The sequence below is a fragment of the Hippopotamus amphibius genome, chromosome 6, assembly GCF_030028045.1.
Source record: "Hippopotamus amphibius kiboko isolate mHipAmp2 chromosome 6, mHipAmp2.hap2, whole genome shotgun sequence".
NCBI lineage: Eukaryota > Metazoa > Chordata > Mammalia > Artiodactyla > Hippopotamidae > Hippopotamus > Hippopotamus amphibius.
The window spans coordinates 114,552,478-114,573,383 of record NC_080191.1 but is presented as its reverse complement, the minus strand read 5'-3'; the positions used below and the strand labels follow the sequence as shown (position 1 = coordinate 114,573,383).

The following is a 20,906-nucleotide window of genomic DNA, read 5'->3' as shown; positions in this document are numbered from 1 at the left end:
TGGCTGGGTTGTGGAGGGAGGCTGAGCAGAGGCAGCAAGCAGGAGCCCCCCGCGTTGGCAGTAGGGTATTGATGGGAACCTTCCTGATGGTTTCAAGTGTCTCTTGCAGGTGCAGTCGAGATCATGTGCTCAGAAAGGGAGATGACAGGTGAGCGTGGGATGGAGGTATATGGACAACTAGGACATTAGGATAATTATTGGGACGTGTGGGGTGTGGAGCAGAGGAACAGTGAGGGGGGTGCTCGTGAGCGCTGGGGGTAGGGGGTGGGGTGCTGAGGCCAGCAGCAGTAGCATCTCCATGAAATGAACCGTTCTGCCCTGTGAGATTCTCAAGCTGTGCTCAGCTGCTCAGGTGCAGAGGGCCAGGAGAGCGGATGACACGGTTCTTGCAGGGCTGGGATTTGTCAGATGGTTGGGGAAAGCAGGGGTGCAGGAGCCTTTTAGGTATTGGCAAGAGTATTGCTGAAATGACTAGTATGGAAATTTTAAAGAGGTGAGGGTGAAAGTGAAAGCTAAAGGACGCAAACACTTACTGGTGTAAGGTTTTCAATTAAGAAAGCAGCCGGGACTTCCCTGGTGGTGCAGTGGTTAAGAATCTACCTGCCAATGCAGGGGACACGGGTTCAAGCCCTGGTCTGGGAAGATCCCACATGCCATGGAGCAACTAAACCTGTGTGCCACAACTACTGAGCCTGTGCTCTAGAGCCTGTGAGCCACAACTACTGAGCCCATGTGCCACAGCTACTGAAGCCTATGTGCCTAGAGCCTGTGCTTCACAACAAGAGAAGCCACCGCACTGAGAAGCCTGAGCACCACAATGAAGAGCAGCCCCTGCTCACCGCCTGCGCACAGCAACAAAGACCCAAGGCAGACAAAATAAATAACTAAATAAAAATATTAAAAAAAAAAAAGCAAGCAGCCAATTCAGTTTATATGGGAAAATAACACACACATACACACGTATCACATATGCACACCTGCACCCACTCTTACTTTGCAACCCAGGCTTCTTCCCTGAGCCAGATGAAAGACATAAAGAGTAGTCTATTTCCCCGAGATCTGCCCTTTGGGCCAAACCACTCCCCTCAGAAGCAATGGGCGAGGAGTAAGGGGAGTCCTGCTAAGGAGACGTGACGCTTGCTCACATGTCTGTTCAGCCCTTGACCACACCAACACCTCATACCACTCATTGAACTGAATTTCTCCCCTACACAGGCAAAGGCCCAAGGAAGAGGCTGCCAGACCACTGCTCAGAGCACACTTACCAAATTTACAGGACCTGGTCTGGTTGTATATGAAACCCATGGGGATGTTCCAGCCTGCAGAAGTGCCAACTGCAGTGTGGCAGGACGTCTTGCCTCGCAGAGAGTTCCAGGTGAGGTCGGCATCTGACTTCTTGACCACTGCCACCACGTAATAACCTTGCAACAGAGATACCAGGGTGTAATTTCAGCACCTCCAGGACCCTCCCAAAATGTACTGCAGAGCTGCGGCAGCTAGCCCTTGCCTGTGTCGACTTGAAAAAATTTGCACAACGTGAGATTTGTGAGTTGACTTTACTTGGGGCAAAACGAGGACGGCAGCCTGGGAGACAGCATCCCAGATAGCTCTGAGAAACTGCTCCAAAGAGGTAGGGGGAAGATTAGTATATATGTATTCTTGGTGAAGGAGGAGTTCATGCAATCAAATACACTTTTGTGTAGGGGTTTTCGGCTAGTCCCGAGGAGCAGACGTCACCATGTAGCGATTTAGCGCTTTTCTAGATGTGGGGAGATGCAAGGGTTGGACTCCTAAAATCAGCTCCTGAAAACATCTAACTATCGGAAGACCTGTTCCGCCCATTCTCCAAAGCACAGAGTGCTTCATTCCCAATCTCCACCCTGAATTCCCTTCAGGGGATGTGGAAGGTCAGCAGCTTACAGCAGCACAAAGTGATTTAATTCTTGTACAGGCAGATGGCAAGTTCCAGTTTATAGTGGACACCCGCCACTCTCTCAGGGACAGGGGAACAGCTTGAAGCCCTCACCTTGCTCTAGCAGATCCCCCTAGTAACCATCTCTGTTAGGTACTCAGCCAAACAGACTGACTCTCCTGCTCTCCAGATACGTCTACACACCTACACTCACAAATATTTACACACACACTTCATATTTTTTCCATAGAATCCTGCAGTACATTCTTTTCTGCCAATGCTCTATTCTTCCTCAGTGATATATAATAGATACCTACCTTTTTGATTCAGTAGAAATAGATACGCCTATCTCATTCTATTTATTAGTTTTATCTAAGTTATGTCCACCGTATGGAAGTACAATGTTTTATAATCCCCCTATTGATGGGTATTTAAGTTGTGGCTCATTTTCCCCTATTAAAAATCACCCATCTAAATAAATCTTTGTATGTCTGAGTGTGCACCTGTTTAAATATTTCTGTTGAATAGAAGTTCAAAAGAAAGAGCTTTATTTTTTTAAGCTCTTTATTGGAATATAATTGCTTTACACTGTTGTGCCAGTTTTTGCTGTACAACAAAGTGAATCAGCTGTATTTACACATATATCCCCATATCCCCTCCCTCCCACGACTCCTTCCCACCTTCCCTATCCCATCCCTCTAAGTCATCACCCAGTATATCCCTGTATCCCCTCCCTCCCGCGACTCCTTCCCACCTTCCCTATCCCATCCCTCTAAGTCATCACCCAGTATATCCCTGTATCCCCTCCCTCCTGCGACTCCCTCCCACCTTCCCTATTCCAGCCCTCTAAGTCATCACCCATCATCGAATTGATCTCCCTGTGCTCTGCAGCAGCTTCCCACCAGCTATCCATTCTACATTTGGTAGGGTATATATGTCAATGCTACTCTCTCACTTCGTCCAGGCTTCCCCTTAGTGCCCGCCCCCCCATCCCCCACCCACCCTGTGTCCTCAACTCCATTCTCTTCACCTGCATAAGAAAGAGCTTTAATGGTTTCTTTCTTAAAGTCAAGTCTCTGATTTTATAGGTTTATAATAATACCATTTTCTAACAATGACAATTTAATCTCGTCCTTTCCCCAATATATATTTTTTAATCTTTTTCTCCTCTTTCTGCATTCACTTACAAAATAACGTGGGTGTGGGCATTCTCGTCTTGTACCTGATTGTGATGGGAACACCACTGATATGCGATGTCTTCCTATCGCAGTATAGTGTGACAGAATTGCGCTTGTTGAGTAAGGCCTGAACTGCGAGGCTGAATTCAGAGACTGGAATCATGGGTGATGCGCTTCACCACCACCTCGCTCAATACACACACCTTTTCTTGCTCTTGTGGGTGAGGTGTCTATATTCACGCTTGGAAAACTTGGGAGTCAACACGGCAGGGGAAGACCTGACTCACCAGTTACTAAATGACCTCAGACAAGTCACTCAGCATCTAGGATCCTAAATCTCTCCTCCGGGAAATGGTAACAGTGATGCCCATGCAGGGGGCTATTTAGGGGGCTGAAATGTGCTAATATGAGCATACTGTACATTAGGAACGGGAAGGGAAGGTTGCATGGATAGGTTTCCAGTTGTGTTGCTAATGGCAGAAGCAGTACCAGAGCCCCTTTAATAGTGAAGCAGAATCTCCTGAGGCCACCACAAGCTCTTGCCTATCAGACTGGGCTCTATCATGCCATTCCAGCAGCCAAATACTTTTACAATGTCTTTCCTGATCTGTAAATATTTCTGCACAAATGGCATTATTTATTGTCATCTGGGATGTGTGTGTGTGTCATCTGGCTTTGGGATTAACCCCCCTCCATCTCAACTCCAATCTAACCTTCTCCATCACCCTGAACCGTCTTCTAAGCATCCGCATTGACCTCCCTTTGTACATCACCGCAGTTTCTGGAAATTTCAATCACGTGTGAATCCATTAGAATTCTTTCTGACGTTATGTATTCTATAGTCAGAACCATGAAAGGTCAGCCCTCAGAGTTGGGGATACACACCCAATTCAGAAATGTCAGCCATGAGAGCAGAGAGGGAAGAGGGTGCTGCACAAGGGGAGCTGCTGCAGGTTAAGCAGCTTTGTGGAGGTGGGCGGTGCAGGGCCTCACATGACCCCACGCTTCTCTGCCCCCCCCACCTCCCCCAGCTCTCCTGTCCAATAAACCAAACCCAGGGGAGCACTTGTTTTCATCTTAAGATCCTCCATCACAGTGGTTTTCAAAGCTTAATAGGCATCAGAATCATCCCGAGGGCTTGCTGAAACACAGAGCAGCGGCCCCATCCTGGAACGCAGCAGACCTACGGTCGGACTCAAGAATGGTCACTTCTAACACGTTCTCAGGCTTGTTAGAAGTGAACCACTGCTCCAGCCAATGCCCGAGATTAGGTACCTCAGGGACAGACACACAGCCTCTCTGCCCAGGTGGAGACACAGATGGGAGAACTGTCACCTGGTCTCCTCCTCTGGAAATGAGGTCGACTCCCCTGCTATTCAAAGCCGGCCACCAAAAGCTACAGGGTTCATCTCATTCTCCTCCTCCGCTTCTTCATCAGCAGCATCTATGACTCCCCCCACCCCGCCACCTCCTCCCAGGCCTCCACTGGGCCCCAGAAATGTCAGGAACGGGCTCGTGCCCCGGTGCAGGGACGGGGAGCAGGGTGTGACAGGGAGCAGTGTTGGGTCAGGAAGGGCACGGGGGTTCCAGTCACGGCGCCTCTGCTCAAGCCCAGGTGCGGCCACGTCCCGGCTGTGCGGCCCCGGGCAAGTCACACAGTCCCTGAGCTTCACCTTCCCATCCACGGGACGCAGCCAGTGATGGCCACGTTCTAGAGGACTGCGGAGCACAGTGCAGGGCCCTCTGTCCACTGGGACGCACCCCTCGCGTAGTAATGACTACACAGCTCACGACAGACTTGCTCCTTCACCATGGACTGGGGCAGGGTTGCCTCTTTTTCTTTGTTTGTTTGTTTGTTTTCACAATTCTAGTAACGTTGGTTTATTTGTAAGGCTTCCCTCACCCCCTCCGCGACAACAGGCCTTTACTTTTGAGCCCCAGTATTACTGATTCTGACTCACCTTCCACAGGTGTGTTCACACACTTAGACCCAAGCTGCTCTTTGCCATCTTGAGACACTAAAAAGAAAAAGAATTGAGAGTCAGTAAACGCTCACGTTACTCAAGTCATGATTTTCTCCATCTCAGTAGTCAATAAAGTGAGGAGAAACACTAGCTAAGCAGTTTGTCATTGCCACCAACAAGCCGAGATCCTGCAGTCCTATTTCACCTGCTCTCCCCTGACCTGCGCTATCTGAACATTAGGTTCCATCCCAGAATCTGCCCAACACTCAAGGAGTTACAGAGAAAGGAAATGAGATGCTCATTGAAAGGAGCAGGGTGGGGAGCCGAAGCCACTGAAGACCTTGACAGGCGCCCTTTCAATTTGCTGTGTGATTCTAGGCATCCTGACACTCCTCCCTTCAGAGCTCTGGGCTGTGTAGGCAATCATTACAGTCTTGCTGTGCTGGAGGGGAAGGATCCAGCCCACGGGTCAGAAAGACCTGGCTGCAGTCTTTATTCTACCTTGTTCATATCATCCAACCCCCCCCCCCCCCGCCCCAAGCCTTAGTTTTTATACGTGTAAAATGGAGACACCACTGTTTACTTCGCAGAGTTGTTTTGTTTTGAAGGATACATATGGTTTCTCACTCACTGCCTAGCAGATGAGGGGTTTAACAAAAGATGGTGAAATCCTCTCTTCCCCCGGCTGTATTTTTCTAGGTGGGTGGATCCCCACAAAGACCATGACCTTGTGGCCCCACCCCTCAATGTTCCAGTGCAGCTGGAGTGAGCTAATTTTGGATTAGTGAATGGGGCAAAAGGATCTAGGCACACCTGTGGCTCTTTCTTTGTTGAAGAGAACGCAGAGAGGGTGGTTTCAATCTCCTCGTCTATGACAGAATGTGTTTTCCTCTGCCCTCAGCCGTGGGGTCAGCCGGCAGACCTGTCTTCCTGAATTGGTGGGTGACTCTAACTCAAGGACAATTTGACAAGCCCCATGGCCAGCTCTATGCCATGCCTTCCAATATCACTCTTTCAGTAATAAAGGTTTTATTTTGATTTCTTTCTGCCTAAGTTCTGCATCTATATCTTGATTGGTTCTGACACTGGGGAAGATAGACATTATCTACCAACTCCTTATACTTCAACAACAGCTACTGTTATCTCAGCACTGAACTAAATTATCTCCCCACCTTTCAATACGTCCATATCCCAGAGGGAAGAAAACACAGAGACCCTCCCCTCCACTTACAGTAGTTCTCTGCCAGGACCGGCACCAGACCACACTTGCCCGCTGTATAGATGAAGCCTCCATCCAAGGTCAGGGCATCGGCCTCTCCTTTCTGAAGTTAAGAAATAAACCAACAGTGAGGCTGTCATCCTGTCTCACCCTCGGAGGTTTCGATCTCGTTGGCTTCATGTCACATATCCTTGTGATAAACCAAATGCTGTATGACCCAAAGCTTCTGCCACACAAAAAACTGGACATGCCTTTAGCCTGTTAACCCAGAAGCAAGCACTCAACCCAGGTCATGCTCCCTGGACAGCTGTGTGCCATCTCAGGAGACCCCATTCCGAGTCCTGGACATGCCGTCACCACACTTCCTTTGTGACCCTTGTCACTCACTCAACAATCCTCACGGTCAGACTCAGGGAACGTGTTTAATCTGTTTCTACGGAACATGTGTTCTTCCATATGGCAGAGTTCAAGTCTGTTCTTATAACCCCATTGGCACTCTACTCTAATTAATAACTTATTAACAATGAACTTACGATTGCAATCAATGAACTTTTCCAACAACAGAGCCAAAAAAATGTGTACTTATACTCATAGATAAGGTCATCAAGAAAAAAACACAGAGACACAGGCATACTCTTTACTCTTCCCCTGTTAACTGCTCGTCTAGAAATCTATCTTAAAACAGTAGTAACTATAGAAGCAAAAGCTTACCAAGCCCTACTATGTGCCAGGCCCTGTTCTAAACACTTTACAGAGATTTCCTCATGGACTCCCTCACAGAACCCAGCAGGGTAGGTTCTATAACCCTCCCCCTTTTATACATCAGTTAACTGAAGAAGAGAGAAGCTAAGTAATTTACCCAATACATGGTCACTAAGACTTAAACTTCGGTAGTTTAATTCCCTAGCTTCTGCTCGTAACCATGATGGAATGTGACAGCCTCCACGATCTGACTACTTCAAAGGACACGTCGTTAAATACTATTCACAAAATGGGTGGAAAAATCTACCTCACAGGCTTATCATGAGGAATAAATGAGTTCACGCAAGTTAAGAGCTCACACACATGCACGGCACATAGTAAGTAACTCCAGAAATAGTCACTGTCACGAAGAGTAAAGATGGACTTTGATATTTTGTTGGGTACAGAACAAGAATCTTCAACCCCATATTATTTATAACAGCAGAGGATTTCAAAATCATTTAAATATAGACATTTAGAAATTGGTTAAATAAATTGAGGCAGAAATATTTGGGGGACTATGATATAGCCATGAAAACCATACTTTAAATGAATACTTCATTACCTAAGAAAGTACACCAATTGTGCTCAAGAATTGAAATCATAATAACAACTGTTAACATTTATAGACTGCCTATTACATGCCAGGCAATGTAACAAGTACTCAAATTCATTGAAAACTTATAACTGACAAATTTAGGAGACTGTATAAATAGCAAGACTTTAATCTTATGAGTTGGTCCCAGGGAGGTTTACCAAAATTAGATCTTCTTTCTTAAGAAGAACTGTAGTCTCCTAAGTTTGTCAATTTTTCAATCTTTTATTTATGTTTATTTTTTTCTAATCTCAAAAATATTGTCTGCTCATAGAGAAAAGGATGGTTAATACCAACACAGCATCATAACTCAGAACTTATGTGGTGCTGATTTCTGTTATGAAGTTGTGCATGAGATCATTTATTTTTCATTTCTCTTCCAGCGTGTAATAATTTTATCACCAGAAAAAAAAAAAGTAACCTGTCCAGAGAACTGAAAAGATTGATTTGGATTCACAGTCCATAGTGGCCCTGACCACACCTTGGGATGTTACCGTACTTCCTAGGCAGGACCCCCCAGAGCTCCCTGGACTCCAGAGCTGAGCTCTTAAGGAGTCTGGGTCCTGGGATGCTCTGTGTTTCCATGCCAGTGGGAGCAGCAGGGTGGGGTGTGTGTAGGCAGTGCTAACAGGTGTGTCTCAGCCTCACAGCTGATGGGAAGACATCCAGGAAGGGGGCCTTCACCTTAGACTCGCAGAAGCACCACGTGTCTGGGGGTCAGAGTCCAGCTGCAAAGCGGGCCCTCCTTACCGCGACAGCAGCGATGCAGCCCTCGGTGGTCTCCTCCATGGTGCACTCCAAGATGCCACCACTCAGGGCACTCCACTCATCACACTTGGCCCTCTCTTGCTGGCCCACTGCGCACCACATCACCCTCTGGGGGTCCTCTGCCTCTGGGTCTGGTGGAGAAGAGCCAGGGATCCAAAGGAAGCCCCCAGATGCAGGGGGATGGGGGGGGGGTCAGTTAGCATCACTGGCTTCCGAGTGGCTGCCCAATGGGGCCGTTCTCGACAGCAGCAGAGTTGGCGTGTCTCAGGCCCATGTCACCGCTCATCCCTGCCTATCATCTCCCAGGAGAAATGGTGAACTCGGTTCCCAGAAAGAGCAGTGAAGGCAGAGCTAGCCCCCTCCTGACCTCCCCCACTCAGACATCGCCTCCCCAGGGAGGCCTCCCCAGAGCATCAGCCCAGCTCAGGGCCGTCTGGGATTTTCTCTTCCAGGACGGGGTTCTCCTAACCAGGGGGCATCCTTCGGTTGGAAGCCAGTGTCATCTGTTCTGGGTGGGCCTGCTTGCTCTCGCCCTCACCCAGTACACTCACATCAATCACGTGGCTTTGTCAGATGCTCCATAACTACTTAGTGAACTAAATGAAGGGGGAAAAAAAGGGAAAGACACAAGGAAGGAAGAAATAAACCATGGAGAGCCAAAGGAAGCCAGGCGCTGGATTAAAACCCTCTGAAATTCTAGCTCTGCTCCTGGCAGAGGTCGTGTTCCCACTTTAGCTCAGGATGGGCTCTTTTCCTTGTCAAAGAGACCCACTGCGGGGTGGGGCAACCCTGGTGAACACAAAGGAGCCAGGACCATCACTGCTTCAGGTTGCCTGTAATCTGAAGGTCTTTCAAAGCATTTTGCGACCCCATAAGTCAGGCCTTTTCCCCAGCTCAGCAGAAAAATCCCTGCATGAACCCAACGCAGTTGGTAGCACCCTTGGGCCTCACAGGCCAGTGACGGTTGGGTGAGGCGAGGCTTGCAGACACCAGGAAAGCCTCCACGGCCCCACCCGCACCACGCCCACGCCCTCCAGGCCCCTCCCAGGACCTCACACACCTCTGCGTAGATGCCGCATGACAGAAAAATACTTGTATCCCAGGTATAGCTTGGCATCCATCTTAGGCGGGACTCTTAGAAACCCAACAGCAGCGTCTGTAAACAACAGGTCCCTCCCATGAGGAGAGCCGAACAGCTGGAACTGGACTGACTCGTCTTTTCCAAAATTTTCCTGTTCAAAGGATAAAAGAAACAGTGAAGGAAGAAGACTAGCATAGAGACGTAAAGGAAAAACAAGTCCCAACCCAGACAAGGAGAGCAGAAAGGGAGAGAAATATATGAGTGCCTGAGAGGGCAGACCGTGGCAAGGCCCTCCAAAGACCCTATGGCTCACGGGGTTCTCGAATCTTCTTCAGCAAACGCTTTACTCAAATCCCAGCCTGTTCGCCTTGTGCGGCCTCAGGGAAACTGCCAGGGGCTGCCCTCCGCAGGCGTGCACAAAGGGTGACGGTCACCATGGACCAGGCAGCCGCCCCTCTCCCCTGCTGCGTTCCCATGGGGCAGCCAGTGGTGGGAGCCTCCTTCCTGGCCGTCGGATTGCCCCGAGTGCCTCCGGCGGGCTTCATCCTGGAGCTGATGAGGAAATTGAAACTTCCATGCTTGTAATTGCTTACTCTCCTCTATCTTGCAAAGGCCTGCTCGCCACTCTCAGTTAAACAGTAAAATGAATGACTAAGAGTGATCAGATAAGGGAAGACTGTCTCGCTCTCAGGCACCCACCCCAAGCCTTTGAGACCCTTTGCTGCACATAGACTTGTTAAGTGACCATTAACTTCAACCTGCAACCAATGTGAGAATGCAAATTGGGACCTTAGTCCTGATAGGAATGGAATGTCCGGCTCCTACAAGTTCCTGTTAGGACCCCCTACTATGTGGGTAACCCATGGCAACTCCCACGCTCTGTAACTGCCCGTGACCTATAGTGATTTGTAGCCAATCAGTTTGTACCAATTATAGCTGTATGTTTTAACCTATATAAGGAGAAGACTCCCCTGAAACGGGGCCCCAGAATTTTGGAGCGTTAGCTCGTCTGGGTCCACCGGCTCAATAAACCTGAGTTCTCCAACTCTCTGAGTGTTGTGCTTGGTTTCTCGTGGGATCAGTTCTTTTCTGCAACAGAGCGGGTGGTAACCCAAGGCCGTCGAGCTTGGAGGTCAGGTGTGTCTGCCACCCCAGGCCTGCCCCTGAAGGAATTCAAGCAATCCCTTCCTCCTTCCCGCCCTCCAAAAAAAGAAGGGCCCTTTGCTTATAACTCCCACGGACTGGCCCAGAGCCATTCCTCAGCACCTACCCACATACTCTGCAACATCTATCTGCTCTCAGCTTTTGCAGTAGCTCTGCACATTGCCTTCTCTGGCAAACCTCCACATGTCCTTGGGGTGCCCACAGCTTGCTCCCGGGGCCCCAGAACCTTTCCAGATACACCCTGTAGATCAGTCCCTTCAAAGTACACAATCCAAGCCCCCAAGGTTGTGCCCTCTGGTGATGATCTGTGCGTGTGACGTGCTCACTGCATCTTCCACAGTCGTCTGTGCGTGACCCAAGGGCAGGTCTATCTCTAGTTCATTTCTGAATACCCAGGGCGGAGCAGAGGGCTCTGACAGAGATGGGACAGGTGACGGATGAGGGTGGGCTGGGAGAGAGGGCCGCCGGCGCAGGACCCGGAATACTCATGGCTGGGAACCTGCCGTTGAGGCGTCCTCCACCAATGGGATAAGAGGGGAGCACCTCATAGAGGAGGGACATCTGCACTGCAGCCTCAGGACCTCTTAACAACAGAGAAGAATAAAATGGAGCAATGAGGGGCTTCTGCAGAGTCTTCGGCCCATGGCGTCGATGACGCCAAGGGAAAGAGTTTTATGGCCACTTGCTGCCCATCATGTATCCAGACCACGTGCTTGTCTGTGAAGCGGAGGACGTGTGGCCTGGTTCCCGCTGTGCCGGACACCCATGAGTTCCACAGCGGCTGGAAGGGAGTGAAGGAAAGCGCCCCAAATCCAAGCAGGGACCCCTACGCAGGAGGGGAGGACGGTGGGTGGGGCTACCTGGGCCTGGTTGAGAAGCTCCCAGATCAAGTCCTCCTTGCCACCGACGCTTCGGGCCACGACGGCATGCGAAGGGACCCGAGCCAGGTGGCACCTCTCGTACTCATCCACAGGCCTCCGGGTGTTGTCCCTGCAGAGCAGTTCGTACTGGTCCCTGTCAGCCTTGTTAGCCAGGTTCTCTGGGGGCGGGAAGTCCACGTGAGCCGACAGCAGCAGAGCGTGGGGTGTGGTCCCTGCCCCTCCCTGAATCCCAAATCGTCTGGGGATTTGTTAAAATAACTTTCTAAGCCCAAGATGGAGCCGGTCCTGCCTGGGATGCCACATCAGCACCGAAACTTAGATAACTTCCTGTGCCTGTAAATGTTCTGCTTAACCAGAAACACAGTCTATCCAGTCAGCCAGGCCCCGACACCAAGCCAACTCTGGGCTCTGTACTTACTTCCTTCTTCCTTCTCACCTTCGGCAAAGTGGCCCCAGCCAATCAGATGTTATCTATTCTTCTCTTCCTTGTTCTTTATTCTTCATTCTATCAAAGCTTCCTGCCTTCTGCCCTATATGGCAGTTCTACGAATGGAGACTGCCCACTTCACGAAGTGTGAAAGTTTGTATCACCTAAACTGTCTTCTTTAACCATTTTTTAACAGCCTGAAGAGGACTAAAAGAGAATCTTTTCCAAATACATTTTATACAGGTGAGGATGCTGAGCCCTCGGGAGATGAAATAACGGGTTCTCACTGTAGAGAGATCCAGCGCTCTGCTAACACAAATGGTGACAGCACGCATTTTCTGAGAGCTCACAGCACACCAAAGACGGGGGTGAAGGCTCTCCACGCTCTGTCTCATTTAATCCTCATAACAACTGGGGGAGGCTGGTAACGCGATTATCCCATTCTAGAGATGAGGAGACTGAGGTTCCAAGGCTTAAGGGAACGCATCAAAGTCTGAGTTGGTCTGGGGCTGACACAGCGCCACACTAGGACAATCCAGGTCCCCCACTAAAGCAGCAACACTCCCTGGGGGGCAGAGCCTGCTGGGGAAAGATGGCGAAGGGTGGAGGGATGGATGGAGGCCTGGGGCCCAGTCAGGACACTCTGTAGGTACAAAGTAGGACCCGAAAACTGTGTAAGGAAAACAGGCTCTTTGGTTCCCCTTGTCTAGGTATTAAAAGGTGCTCTGGGTTGAATGGTGTCCCCCTAAAATTCATATGTTGAAGTCCTAACCCCCAGCACCTCGGAATGTGACCTTATTTGGAAATAGAGACAGTGCAGATGTGACTAGTTAAGATGAGGTCATCCTGGAGTGGGGTGGGGTGGGCCCCTGATCCAGTATGACCGGTGTCCTTCCTAAAAGGGGAAATTTAGACACAGGGAGAACGCCATATGAAGAGAAAGACGGAGACTGGGGTAATGTAACTGCAAGGCAAGGAACTTCAAAGACTGCTGGCAAACACCAGAAGCTATGGGAAGGGCACAGAACAGGTTCTCCCTCACAGCCCTCAGGAGGAACCAACCCTACCAACTGCTTGATCTTGGAATTCTAGCCTCTGGAACTCAGACAATGACTTTCTGTTCCTTAAGCCACCCAGTGTGCGGTTCAGTCTGTCCACTATATCTGTGGGTTCCACATCTGCAGATCAAAGTTTTTTTTTTAATTCCAGAAAATTCCAAAAAAGCAAAACTTGAACTTGCCACACAGGAAACTATTTACATAGCATTTACATTGTATTAGGTCTTATAAGTAATCTACAGATGACTTAAAGTATACTGAGGATGTGAATAGGTTACATGCAAATACTACACAGTTTTATATAAGGGACTTGAGCATCTGCAGATGTTGGTATCTGCAGGGGTCCTGGAACCAATTCCCACAGATACCGAAGATGACTGTACTTTGTGATGGCAGCCCTAGGAAACTCATATAGAAGATCTTAGGTTGATAAAATCTCACATGTGAAAGAGAGGGACTTCCCTGGTGGTCCAGTGGTTAAGAATCCATCTTGCAATCCAGGGGACGCTGCTTTGATCCCTGGTCAAGGAACTAAGATCCCACAAGCCACGAGACAACTAAGCCTACGCGATGCAGCTACTGAGCCCGTGCCACAACTACAGAGAAGCCCACACACCACAACGAAGAACCCACATGCCCCAATGAAAGATCCCACGTGCTGCAACTAAGACCCAACACAGAGGGAGGGGATATGGGGATATGTGTATAAATACAGATGATTGACTTTGGTGTACCTCAAAAGCTGGTACAAGAGCATAAAGCAATTATATTCCAATAAAGAGCTTAAAAAAAAAAAAGAAGACCCAACACAGTCAAAAATGAATAAATTACTAGAAATGAAAAAAGAAAAGAAAGAGAAGGAGCAGTACAATTAGAGTTCCTGTGAATAGTTCCATTTTAATCAGACATGTTGCAGAGAAAATGCATTTTAAATCTTTATACTAAGAGAAAAAAATTTAAACAATTTGGTAATGTAAGAATTAAAAGAATCAATATGATCTAATAGCTTCAGAAAGAAATAACTTTTCCACCTCAGTCCCACTAAAGCCCAGTGGATATAGTTTCTCAGAAAGTTCTGCTTAAAAGGCAATGAGGGATCTTATATAACAGCGGACACGTGACTTTCAGCAAAGGGAAAGTGGGATGGTCTCGGACAATTGGGTATTTTCAGAAAGTGAGGATGTTTTCAGTTTTCCAGGGTGAGCGTTTGAGGACGCTGTCCATTGGCCTAACTGTGCCAAGTTGAGCAGCCACAGGATATAACGATGACAGCTCTCAAGAACAACTTGATTCTGGGAGACAAAACCCACCGAGGACCCCACTAATTAAAATCACTGATAAGGAGATACACAGCAATTGCCAAAAGGCTAACAAACCAGGTCAATATGCGATAATGAGGGGAGAGTGAATCGTGAATGGCTGAGTAAGGGAACGAAGCTGAGACGCTTCTGTTTCATGTTAGGGAAAGACACCTGGCTGCAGGGACCCAAGGCCCCTGGAAAAAGTGAGGGCTCAAAATTCTCCTAGAGGTAGCAGACATCGATTTTAAAAATGAACCCAGCATTATACATCTCTTGTTTAAACATCCTAAGCAATACAAGTGTGCTCTGTATCTGATAGAAATTTAGTTGGTTATAAAACTCAGAATCTGTAAACTGGACTTGTCTGAAATACTATTTTGTTTCTGATAAATTGCCCAAAACTCTGGAAGGGGTTTTTTATTTTTTTTAACACAGAAATACATTTTTGTCCATGGTAGTAATGTTTTTGCAACAGATTTAATTATAGATGTGCTAATAAGTTCTGAAATCATTATAATAATTTGTGTTTATTTAAGGTGATTAAAGCATTTAGGAGCCATTTATAATGAAGCATTCAGGAGAATGTAATTAGATCTGAAACTGGTATTTCAGTGACGAAGAGTATCTGATTATTAAAACTTGTTTTGGGGACTTCCCTGGTGGCACAGTGGTTAAGAATCCGCCTGCCAATGCAGGAGACACGGGTTCAATCCATGGTCCAGAAAGATCCCACATGCCGTGGAGCAACTAAGCCCATGCTCCACAACTATTGTGCTCTAGAGCCCGAGAGCCACAGCTACTGAGCCCACATCCACAACTACTGAAGCCCGAGATCCACAACAAGAGAAGCCACCGTAATGAGAAGCCTGTGCACCGCAAGGAAGAGTAGCCCCTGCTCGTCACAACTAGAGAAAGCCGGTGCATAGCAACAAAGACCCAACCCAGCCAAAAAAATTTTTAAAAGACTTGTTTTGTTTTCTTAGTTGGTGAGTAATGCTTAAATGTTCAGAAAATTTGTTTAGTAGATCTATAGGCTGAATAAACTGAGCACTAAATAAAGTACAAATAATGGAAGTGTTTTTTATACAGAAACTCTCATATCTCATTAAAGATCTTTAGACGTAAGGGAACTTAGGAAAGTTCCTCCGACCAGGGTCTGGCTCACAGGATTCCTCCTCCATCCAACACTTACCGAATACCGTCATATGCCTCATGAAGCCCACGTCCCCCACACCGTCCTGCAGACACCTGAGGAACAGGACAGCGGTGGTCAGGCCCCGGTCCACAACACAGCCTCACCTCTCCCCCAGGGCCCCCTCCCCAGGCTCTGCCCCGGCCACTGGCTCATAGGGCTTTGCCCACAGTTTCCCGGGCTTCCGTCTGTCCTCACAGAGGCAATGGCCCCATCTGAGGAACCTTTGAACCCCCAACGCCAAGCCCAGGTCTGAAGCAGGCAGGAGCCCCCAAAGCCACATCCCAGGCAACTCTGGGGAGGGATGGTGCAAAAGAGGGACCCTCAACCTTCCTCTTCAAAGGCGGCCAAAAGCAACAGATTAAATAAATAAATAAACAAACAAACAAACAAATAAATAAAGGTTTAAAGCCTTTTACATAGAGGATAAAAACTCTAGAGAGCCTTGGACTCCGGGACAGTTTTGCCCTGGTTTTGAGCGGTAGCTACGTCTCTCGCAGTGCGTGGAATATGGAGAGGTGCCTGCAGGCAGGGCGCTGAGAAGGAGCTGGGGAGAGGCAGCAGGGGTCCCTGACATGGAGATGCTCAGGCAGAAAGAAGCAGGCGGTGGGGGGCAGGCTTCCCAGCCTCTGGCCCGGCCGGGAGCCCAAGCCTGTGCCTGTGGATTCCAGAGACCTCCCTGGTCCAGACCCCAGGCTCTGGGGAGATGAGAGGGGCTCCCCCGCAGAAGACTGCTCCTCAGGACGGGCAGGCATGAGGGTGGGCTGTGGGAGGCACTTGAGACCCTGGGTCTCACACTGATGCTCTAGGTGCTCTGGGGCAGGCCCCACCCACGCCCGGTGCCTTAGTTTCCCCATCATGAGAGTGAGGAGGAGAAGCAAGGAGGCCCCACTCACTTGAAGGCCCCCGAGTAGCCGAAGTACGGTTCGTGGGAGCTGCAGGCACACTTGTCCGGCCCTTTCCCCGCACACAGTTGGCACAGTTTGGGGAAGGCCTTCTGATCCGCACAGGGGACGCAGCTGCCCGCGAAGAACTTGGCCACTGCTGTTCAACACAGACACATGGACCTCAGGGAGTGAGCTGGCAGGGCCTCTGGGTCGTGCGCACGCACGTGTGTGTGTGTGTGTGTGTGTGTGTGTGAGTGGCCGTATGTGAGGGCCCAAGGGTCTGCATGCACTGCCCTGGATGGCCGTGAGGAAGCAGGTGTGCAGATGTGGCCGACTGTCTGGGTCCAAGGCCGTGGATGGCTCGTGTGTGGGCCCGGGGTTCCAGCCCAGGAGAGGCTTCCCTGCCTGTCCTCGGCAGGGCGCGAAAGCTGCTGAGCTGCACTGCCCCAAGCTGCCGCCCCAGGGCCACTCACCTGGTTAACTCACCAGCACGGAGGCTCGGGGTTGGGCGTGGGGGGTGCAGGACGCTGAACACGCAGGAGCCCCTGACAGCCCCTCCTTATCTCAGGGCGTGGTCCCACCCACCCCTCTCCTCTTCTGATCCAGGGCCTGTGCGGCTCACAGGGATCCCTCTTCCAGGAATGCATGGCAGGGGTTGGATTAACTCGCCTCGTGGGAGCGGGGGTGTGCCAACAGCCGCCTCGTAACCGCCCAGGCGGACGTTCAACGACGTCTGACGCTGAGGCAACCAGGAACCCCAAGAAAGGGCAAACACAGCCAGAACTGTGGCCCAGGCTGCAGCGCCCCATCCGACCTCGGCAGCCCCAAACACAGGTGAAACATGAATGCTGCAAAGTTGGCAGGGCTCAAAAAGACACACTTTTGCAGAGCACAGGAAATTTGGCCATCATCTTTCAGGGACTGATATAGGCACCCTAGGCTCACCTTGGCTCACTGTAACTGAACAAGGGACTGGAGTACACAAAAAATCATAGCTCTGGTCCACTCATCCCCTCTCGCCTTCATCCCAAGCCCTCACCCATGGCACCGAGGCCCGACTGCGGGCGGTGTGGCGGTCACCCCCAGTGAGCCTTCCTGGGCAGCTGGAAGGGAGCTCCCCTTTCTCATGAGCCTCCATGATGGCCCTCGTCAAGCCAAAGCGCTGAGATTACCGCGAATGTGGGGCTGCCAGGAGCTCAGAGACAGGGGCTCCTTTGCTGAGAGAAGGAAAGACTCAGCTGTCCGTTCCCAAGGGTCAGTGGTGCAGCAAACTCAGCTAGTGCATGTTTACAGCAGGTTGTCCTCACCCCATCTTGGAGTTTATGAAACCCACACACTTGATAGTGATTGTAAGGCCCCAGGACGATCCATGTGGGCGGTGGGAGTAGAAGCCCTGCCTGAGGGCACCCCGCCCCGGCTAGCTTACCTTTTTCGACTGGGTCAGAGGAAAGAAGTATCCCGATGGGGATGTTCCACCCAGCAGACCATCCCAGGCCTGTGTGGCAAGACTTCTTGCCTTGGAGCTGGTTCAGCTGGAAATTGCTGCCCTTCTTCACCACGGCTATGACATAATGGTGAGCCTGTGGATCTGCAAGGAGCAGAGAAAGAAGGGCCAAAGGAAGATGCCATATCATTGCACTAATCTTGCAGGGTGTGTACAGTGGAACTTGCGGGGATCCTAGGACCTGCAGCATCTCCTGGCAAGCAGGCAGAAAAGGGAAGGGAAAGGCCCTTGATTGACAGAAGAAAGGAAACTGCCCCTATTGAAGGCAATACACTCGAGTTCTTTTTCTGCACCAGCTATTACAGGGCCTGCAGTTCCCAGTCACTGAGATGTTACTGTTTCTCCTCAAGGCTTTTCTCCCTTCTCTGCTTCTCTGTCTGCAGCCCAGACACAAAGACGAAGGTGTGGGAGGAAGGTACGCAGGGCATCTCCGGGATTTTGCCAGGGCCCTGCCAGTTGGACAAATTGAGGCGGACCATGCTCACATACACACTGGTGACAGTTATGGGCAAGTAAGGCAGTGCCCCATTCTTCAACTCCCCAAACCCCATTCTTCAAACTCTTTGTGTTCTCTAGCACCTGCAGGGGACTTCGCCCACGGAGAGGCTGTCCAGGCCCATGTGTCTCCACGGATGGGCAATGCTGCTGGGTGGGCGGTAGACTCTGGACAGCACGTCCCCTCTCACTCAGCAGAACCAGAGGCATTCCCATCAGGATGCTCAAAGTTCACAGCTTCCCAGGGAGAGCCAAGGTCCCAGCCCCCGTGGGTCAGCGGAGGTAACAGCCTCCCACAGTCCAAAGAACCCCAGCAGCTTTGTTCCCTACAAGTATAACGCCGAGTCCCTGCCTCCCCTGTGGCTGCTGTGTCAGCACAGAGACCCAGATCCCCGCGGAGGACGCACCATCTTTGGATCCGTAGAATTCTGCCACGACGGGCTTCAGGTTGTAGGGGGCCAGGCCTGCCTCAAACACCAAACCTCCATCAATGGTCACAGCATCTGCTATGTCTGCCTGAAAGAGAAAAAGCCAGACATGAATGAAGTCCCTCACCTCTAAGGAAGACTCACCTAACCCTCTGTCAGGGACACTTGGCAAGTATCCCCGTGGATACTTGGCACGGCTTAGACCTCCTCCACCTCCCTCGTGTTGGCTCAAAAGCCCACTCAGTGAGCCTTTCTCTGACCGTGCTCTTAAAACTACCACCTCAGAAATGCTGGAAGCCCTCTGTTTTTCTCCTAAGCCCTTATCAACCATCTGACAAAACCTTCTTCGTTTATTGTTTGTTCTGGCCTTTGAAATGCAAGCTCCACCAAGGTGGGGACATTTTTATGTTGTTTTCTCCTGCTAAATCCCAGCACCTACTGTCAGTAGGTGTCCAACAGATGTTGTGGGACAAGTGAGTGAATGAATTGTAGAATATCTCCACCCACAGGAAGTCATGTTTTGCACCCTTAAATCCGGATTCCCTCGTCAAGGATCTGTCAGCCAAGGATTCCTTCCTGAGAGAAGCAGTAACCTTAAAGCTTCTTCTCAAAAATGAGGTGGGTTCATTTCCCTGCCCCTGGAAATGGAAATCTTTTTTTTTTCAACTAGAAGTTTGTACCTCTTAATCTCCCCCACCTATATCTTTTCTCCTCCTACCCACCTCCCCTTTGGCAACCACCTGTTTGTTCTCTGTATCTATGACTGGTTCTGTTTTATTTGTTCATTTGTTTTGTCTTTTGGATTCCACATATAAATGAAATCATACAGTGTTTGTCCTTTCTCTGTCTGACTTATTTCACTTGGCATAATACCCTCCGGGTCCACCCCTGTGGTCACAAATGGCAAGATTTCATTCTTTTTTATGGCTGAGTCCATAAAAAAGTCCATTGTATATATACATAAAGAGGCTCAGTTACACTGATGAACGTAGCTGCTAGCTGTTTGCCTCCCAAAAGACTCCAATGTTACTATTTTAACTGGTACTGAAGTTCAGAAATTTAAAAAGCAGAGCATTTTTTTATGATCTGGATTATGATATCCATAAAAAAGTGCATTGTAAATATTATGCAACTGTAAAAAGCAATGAAACTGGGACATTTGTAGAGACATGGATGGACCCAGAGACTCATACAGAGTGGAGTCAGAAAGAGAAAAACAAATATTGTATATTAACACATATGTGTGGACTATAGAAAAATGGTACAAATCAACCCGTTTGCAAGGCAGAAATAGAGACACAGATGTAGAGAACAAACACATGGACACCAAGTGGGGAAAGCGGGGAGGGTTGGGGGGAGTGAATTGGGAGATTGGGATTGCCATGTATACATTACTAATATGAAAAAAATACCAAATTGTACACTCTAAAAAAAATAAAAAAGTCTGCCTGGAATAACATCCCCCCCCGCCCCCGCAAAAACAATGACATTTTTCTATAGCTTTTACACTGCACTGTTTTGTTACAGCTGATGTGAATATATTTTTCTGTATGCTTAGGGCTTTTTCTTTGTCGGAGATTTAAAATTTGTACATCTCCAAATTTGTCTACTTTTGTAATTTATCTTTTTATATCTATCTACATTAGTCAAATTAAGTCAAGCTGGGAGTATATTTATTTTGGTAAATGGATTAAAAATCTCAGTTGATTTTATTTCTAAACGGCTATCCAGTTGTCCAACTAAAGAATCCTTTCTCAGCCATTTGTTTGGAAAGTTTGCCTTATCATACAATATCTATATCTGTGTGTATCTTACCATTAAGCCTAGGACCCTAGTGCCCCAGTGTTAGATATTCATCACAGTTCACATCTATATCATATCATGTAGATAATTAGATGGATGTATATATAGAAAGCTGGGAATATGTCTGAATTTTGTTCTCTTCCAGGCTTTCTACATCTGTCCCAGGACCCTGTTCTTTGTAATACTGTTATTAAATATGTTACAGTTTCAGGCAGGCCTCAGCTACTCCCCTGCTCATTTTATTTTTCATAATATTATTTTATATTCTCACCCATACTTCTTCTTAAGAATTGTAAACTTACTGACTT

The 20,906-nt window shown here is 48.9% G+C and overlaps 1 protein-coding gene across 1 annotated transcript in view; it reads right to left on the bottom strand.

Moving 5' to 3' along the window:
- Positions 1 to 20,906, bottom strand: part of LOC130855255 (inhibitor of carbonic anhydrase-like) — a 43,307-nt gene that overhangs the window by 11,965 nt on the left and 10,436 nt on the right. The window contains exons 3-12 of the mRNA XM_057738567.1: positions 18,775 to 18,883; positions 17,795 to 17,956; positions 16,378 to 16,525; positions 15,482 to 15,537; positions 11,483 to 11,661; positions 9,438 to 9,609; positions 8,360 to 8,508; positions 6,286 to 6,376; positions 5,052 to 5,108; positions 1,266 to 1,421 (exon numbers count right to left, since the gene is read on the bottom strand). Coding sequence (XP_057594550.1) covers positions 1,266 to 1,421; positions 5,052 to 5,108; positions 6,286 to 6,376; positions 8,360 to 8,508; positions 9,438 to 9,609; positions 11,483 to 11,661; positions 15,482 to 15,537; positions 16,378 to 16,525; positions 17,795 to 17,956; positions 18,775 to 18,883 — 1,279 coding nt within the window. The remainder of the gene's footprint in view (positions 1 to 1,265; positions 1,422 to 5,051; positions 5,109 to 6,285; positions 6,377 to 8,359; positions 8,509 to 9,437; positions 9,610 to 11,482; positions 11,662 to 15,481; positions 15,538 to 16,377; positions 16,526 to 17,794; positions 17,957 to 18,774; positions 18,884 to 20,906) is intronic.